Below are 6,077 nucleotides of genomic sequence, written 5' to 3'. Positions count from 1 at the left end.
ATCTGGGGGGCCTGGTGGGGAAAGATCTAGGTGGCCCAGCGGGGAAAGATCTGGATGGCCCAGTGAGGACAGATCTGGGTGGAGACCAGTGGGGACAGATCTGGATGGCCCAGTGGGGAAAGATCGGGGTGGACCGGTGGAAGGAATTTCTGCAGGAGCTAGTAGGGGAGATATGGGAGATGGTCAATAGTAATCAGGGCTGAAGGATAGCTTTAATTAGAAAGTATTTTTATTTTTCCTATTTAATTACAAACAGAGACCAGACAAGACTTGAGGCACTTGGTTTGGGGGGAGAAGGGAGAGGTTACTACGCCCCCAACCCCCAAGGCTGCTGGTGGGGAGAGCAGAGGACAGCATAGGTCAGAGTTCATTTGAGGCTGGTGCTGTGTGCGTTGGGTGGGGGAACCTTATATTTTCTGGAATCGTGGGGGGCTGGTTGGGGTTGGGTTTTTGGGCGGGGGTGTTTGGGTGGAGCTGATTGATCTGGCTCAGCCCTATCCACTCCATTCTGGTGCTGGTGCTCTGGACATGTGGCTGGAGGCTGAGAGGGGTAGTTGTAATAGGGACTGGATTCAGCGCACCCCTTCCCCTCTCAAAGACAGGATCCAAGCTCATCCCCCCTCCCCACCTCCATTAGCAGGAGTGAGGGGGAGAAATGCCCCCTTGTTCCTCATCTTGGCATTGGCTCCTCCTGGCACTTGGTCTGGGGTCCTACACCTTGCCACGCTGAGGTTTCACCCTGGGGAACAGCTGAGAAGACATAGGCCATTGTGAGATTGGGATGGGTGGGGGGCTAGTCCTAATAAGCCTTGAGCTCCTTCTCTGCCTCTTTATCTCACATGCCAGATTGTAATGGAACATCCCATTCTTTACCCTTGTCTGCATGATGAAAACTCCAGGGCAGCTAGATGGTGCAGTGAGTAGAGCACTGGCCCTGGCATCAGGAGGACCTGAGTTCAAATCTGGCCTCAGACACTTGACACACTTACTAGCTGTGTGACCTTGGGCAAGTCATTTAACCTCAATTGCCCTGCCTTCCCCCCTCCAAAAAAAATTAAAAAAAAAAACCTCCCAGGGACAGCTCTTCCTTTCTCCTCCCCACCCAGAACCTCCCTTGTCTGCCCCCTCACAGTGTAATGGAGCCCCCCCATTCCTCCACCCAACAATGAAGCCATCCCCTAGTGGAACCATTGATCCCCCCTCCCAATGTAATGGAACTGCTAATGTCTACCTGATACCACGCCCAGTAGGGTGCTCACCCCAAAGTAGTTTCTGGGCACATATCCCTCCTGGCCCCGCAGGGCTGCCCACCACCAGTCAGTCTCCTCGGGGCCATCTCGGCGCAGGACAGTCACAGGTTCGCCCTCACGGAAGGACAGCTCGTCCCCAAACTCGGCGCTGTAGTCCCAGAGTGCATAGACTGCCCCTCCATGCAAGTGGCCCATGCTCTGCTCGGCCTCTAAGACACAGGACCACAGAGAGTCTGGCCTGGAAAGTACCTCAGCAGTCACCTGGTCTTTCCCAGGAGGAGGCTGAGGCCTAAAGCCACACAACTATTCACTGTTCTCACTGTACCAGGGTCTGGCACATAATCTGACCCTAATAACTGTTTATTTACTCACTACACATCAGTATGCACCAAGGACATGGGCTCACATACATGGGTCAGATCATCAGATGAAAGGTGTGATCCTCAGGCCCTTTTCCACCACGACTGCCCCTGCCCCTCCCTCTGGTCATATCCCATGCCTCACCTGCCAGGTAAGTGGCACAGTCTGCATAGCCCTCCCGGTAAGGGTCGCACTTCTCGATGGCCATGGCCCCATCACTCAGGGTTGTGGCAAAGATGGCGGCCCCATGCTGCACCAGGGCTGTACAGATGGCTGTGTCATTGCAAGAGGCTGCACAGTGTAAGGGCGTCCTGGGGCAGAATAGAGAGGTGACCATGGCAATTAGGACCACTAAGGTGCCATTGATAACATGAAGCACTTCCCCCGCCACCCAAGCCCATCCACTGAGGGCTGGCCACCACATCATCCTACGCTGGGTCTTATATAAAACCCATCCCAGTGGACTGGGGGCCAGGGCAAATACCCCTCAGTGCTCTGTGGCCCCCTAGGAGTGGTGAGGAGGAGTTATAGGCAGATGACTGGGAGTAAAGTGAATGGAGTTGGGGCTTAGAGATTCCTTGACCAATCTTCCCACCCTGTCTCACCAGCCATGGCTGTCCGGGGAGTTAACATTGGCACCAGTACCAATGAGGAAGTCCACAATGGCGTAGTTAGCACCACAGATGGCATTGTGCAGGGCCGTGATGCCCTCCTCATTGGGTTGGCTGGGGTCATTTATCTGGAGGGTAAGGTGGGAGAGATGAGTCCAGTCAGCCTTGAGGAGAAGATGAAGGGGGCAGAATGCTCTCTTCCCCTCCAGCCCACTGCCTCTCACCTCCTTCACTGCCTGCTGCACCACATCCAGCTCCCCAGTCAGTGCCGCATCCAGCAGTAACACCAGGGGGTTAAGGCGGGCCCGACGGGCCTTGCGAGGGGAGCCCCCCTTCCGAAGCACTGAGCGCATTTCCTGGGGTGGGAGAGGAAGGCCGCATCAGGAAGGCTGGCTGCCCCCTCTTCTCTGTCCTCTGGGACAAATCCCCTCCCTCACCCCCTTCAGGTGCCAAAGAAGACAATGGACAGATACGGGTAATTAGGCAGAACCTCAACAAGAGGACAAAAGTAGAAAAGACCAGGGAGAAGGCCTACCTCGGTTTGGGAGCAAGAGTATAGTGACCCAGAAATAGAGGCCTGGATTTTAACTCACCATGTGACCTTCCCCTCCCAGAGTTTCCCTACTTGTAAAACAACTAGGCTGTTTCTGAGGGTCCTCCTAGCTCTGAGAACCTAAGATCCCAGGAGTCTACAGTTCTAAGGTTCAACAATGGTTGCAATGTCCTCCAACTGTATAATGGTTCAAAGTTCTAAGACTCCAAGATTCTAGGGCAGTCCCAAGAGTCTTACATGATTCCAAGAATCTGTGGTTGTAAAGAGTTAGGGCACCAAAATTCTATGGTGATTTCAAGATTCCATGACTCCTAGATTCAGTGATGGTTCTAAGATTATATAGCATCGAGATCTTATGTTTCCAAAAGTCTCAGATATGGCTAGGTTTCTATGATGGTTCCCAAAATCTATCTTGGTTCCAACATTTGAGGATAATTCGAAGATGATATGATTCTATGATGGTTCTAAAAGTCTGTGTTGGCTTAAAGAATCTATGGTTCAGGATTCTGTGGTTCTAGACATTATGTTGGTTCTAAGAGTTTATGTTCTAAGTGCTAGACAACATGCTAGTTCTGAGTCCATGACCACTCTCATATTCATTGGTTCTAGATTCTAATGGTCTAGATGCTATGGTAGTGCTAAGATTCTATGAGGATTCTAAAAATCTTTGATGGCTTTAAGATGTATGGTTCTAGATTCTATCAGCTTTCTGAAATTCTACTCTCCTTCTAACAAGCTACTAGACTGGTGGTTCTATGGTTCTAGATTCTAGGATAGTTCTAAGATTCTATCAAGAGTCTGAGAGTGTCTCGTGGCTCTGAGATTCTTCAGTTCTAGATACTATGAAAATCCTATGGTTTTATGGTTGTTGTATTCTATGCTAATTCTAAGACCTTATGGTTCCAGAATCTATTATCCTTCTAAAATGGTATTATGGTTGTAAAAATCTATGGTATCTGGGAGTCTATGGTTCTAGATTCTGTGATGAATCTAAAAGGTATCTTTGATAGCTCTATAATTCTATGGTTTTAGATTTTGTGTTAGTTCTAAGATTCTATGATTATTCTAAGAACACGTTAGCTTTCCAAATCTGTGGTTCTAGACACTATGGTAATGCTAAGGTTCTATGGTAGTTCTAAGAGTCCATGATGGCCATACAATTCACTGGTTCTATATTATGTTGTTTTGGTAGCACTAAGATTCAATGACAATTCTAAGCATCCTGAAAGCTCTAAGAGTCTATGGTTCTAGATTCTAGCATTCTTTTAAAATGCTATTATGTTCTAAGAATCTACTAGATTTAGAATTCTGTGGTTCTAGATTCCATGGGAGTTCTAAAATCCTATCATGATTTAAGAGTTTTGTGGTTCTAAGAGTCTTTGCTTGTAGATGCTATGGAAGTCCTGTGGTTCTATGGTTCTTATATTCTATGCTGTCTCTAAGATTCTGGGGTTTTAGATTCCATGATGGTTGTAAGACTATGGTTCAGTTAGAAGGAGGGTACTGAGAGCAGAGGAGTGACCTGGGAGAAGGAAGAAAGAAGTGGGACAGATAACCCCCATTACTCACTGTGCTCTGGGGTGGCGGTGGATCAGGCAGGCTGGGGGCTAGGGTAGGAGCTGGGGGGGCTGGGGCAGGGGGCCCTGCCCTTGTGTCAGAGCCCTCAGTAATGGGGGGCAGCTCAGGTTCAGGCCCACCAGGTCCACCACCACCATCACGGGGAGGGCCACCACCGCCGCCACCACCACCACTGCCCCCATGCCGATGGAACAGGCGGTTAATGATTTGCTGGTACTGCTTCTTGTGCGTGGGGGGCAGGGCTGGGCCGGGGCTCTGTTCCATCGAGCCTCGGCGTTTCAGGGGCCGTGGTATCTCTGCCAGCACCCGGGCCACCTCCTCCAGCTCGGGCACCGTCTGGGCTTCTGGGGGTAGCGCCGGTTGTAGCCGCGTGGGGCTCAGGGGCCGAGGTACAGCCCCTTCCTCAGTCTCCACGACCTCCAGCGTTGGGGCCAACAGCCCCTCCAGCTCTGGTTCTGGCTCTGGTTCTTCAGGGGGCTTTGCAGAACCTAGGAAAAGGGTAGAAGCCACCAAGCATGACGCAGGGACTCCTTCCTCAAAATCCCCCATTATCCAGTTCATTCCTAGTTTGAACATTCAACAATCCTGACTTTATAAAGCTAATATCCCATAGGCCTCTCATTCCACGAGTCTCTTCTGTCCTTCTCCCCTGTCCTAACGCTGAGACCCACCTGCCCTGAAATCCTGGAGTCTGTGCTCTAACCAGAGACCCTTCAATGCCCATCCCCACCTCCTCTGCATCTATAAGGCACTTTGAATTTGAAGCTCGAGAAATGGGGACTATGGAGAACATGGAAAAGCTTGCTGCTGCTGCTGAAGGCTGTACAAAGGGACTAGGAAATGGGGCATGATTTCATTTTCCATGAAAGGGGGGGCAGGAGGTGACCTGGCTCAGACACTTGACAGAGATGATGACCTCCACCCACAACTTTATCCTGGAGTAGGAGGCTGATTCAATGTCCTCCCCCCCAACCCTGGGAACCCGAATTTTGTCCTCACCTTCACCTCCTGGAGGCCGCGCAGGTGGTACAAGCTGGGTGGCTGGAGGCTGGGCTGGGCTCTGTGGGGCTGGGACCGGGCTCTGAGGAGCTGGGGCTGGGGCTGGGACCTGGGGGGTCAACTTAGGTATGGGGGCCCGTGTGATAATGGGTGAGCCCGGAGGCCCTGCCTTGCCTGCCCCATACTCCCAGAAGGCATTTTGCAACTTGAATATCATGGAGAGCGGGATAGGGCGCTGGCGGGGGGCCCCCCTGGCCTGGGGGCTGGTTGGTGGCATGGCGATGCGGCTGGCTGGCTGCCAGCTTCGAGGAAGGGTGCCAGGGACCCCTGGGCCCAAGGAGCGACGATATCCCCCAACCTCTGTCCGCCGGTCGCTGGCCAGTGGAGAGACTTTGTAATTCCGGGGCAGAGTGGAGCTGGTGAGGCCATCCTGAAAGGGTGGGGCAGGGCAGAGACAAGGTGATGACTTCCTATTACTCTCAATTTTCCCCTCTGGGTCTCAGTTTCCTCACTTGTACACTGATGAGGGTTGAGCATCAAGATCCCTTCTAGCTCCATGTGTTTGGGTCCTAGGCTCTTTACGTATGGGAGGCCCTGGCCTAGAAATCCTGGCACCCAGACTCAGCCCCTCACCTTGCCTGGACCACCCAGGCCATCTAAACTGCTCTCCCGCCAAGGTAACAGCTGCAAGGATGGGGAGGATGGACGAAGGCCCCCAAAAACATC

At 51.9% G+C, this 6,077-nt stretch overlaps 1 protein-coding gene across 1 annotated transcript; it reads right to left on the bottom strand.

Moving 5' to 3' along the window:
* Nucleotides 1–207: 207 nt before the first annotated feature.
* On the bottom strand, nucleotides 208–6,077 carry PPP1R13L (protein phosphatase 1 regulatory subunit 13 like; the record flags this gene model as incomplete). The annotated part of the gene is given in 8 exon segments (XM_036742839.1): nucleotides 208–750; nucleotides 1,260–1,459; nucleotides 1,755–1,921; nucleotides 2,216–2,349; nucleotides 2,446–2,577; nucleotides 4,344–4,840; nucleotides 5,352–5,781; nucleotides 5,985–6,077. Coding segments are annotated over 8 exon segments (1,692 nt in total), but the record flags the coding sequence as incomplete, so codon positions are not given.

The sequence above is a fragment of the Trichosurus vulpecula genome, chromosome 2 (genome assembly GCF_011100635.1).
Source record: "Trichosurus vulpecula isolate mTriVul1 chromosome 2, mTriVul1.pri, whole genome shotgun sequence".
Taxonomy (NCBI): Eukaryota; Metazoa; Chordata; class Mammalia; order Diprotodontia; family Phalangeridae; genus Trichosurus; species Trichosurus vulpecula.
The sequence above is the reverse complement of the archived record's forward strand: the minus strand, read 5'-3'. Positions and strand labels throughout refer to the sequence as shown.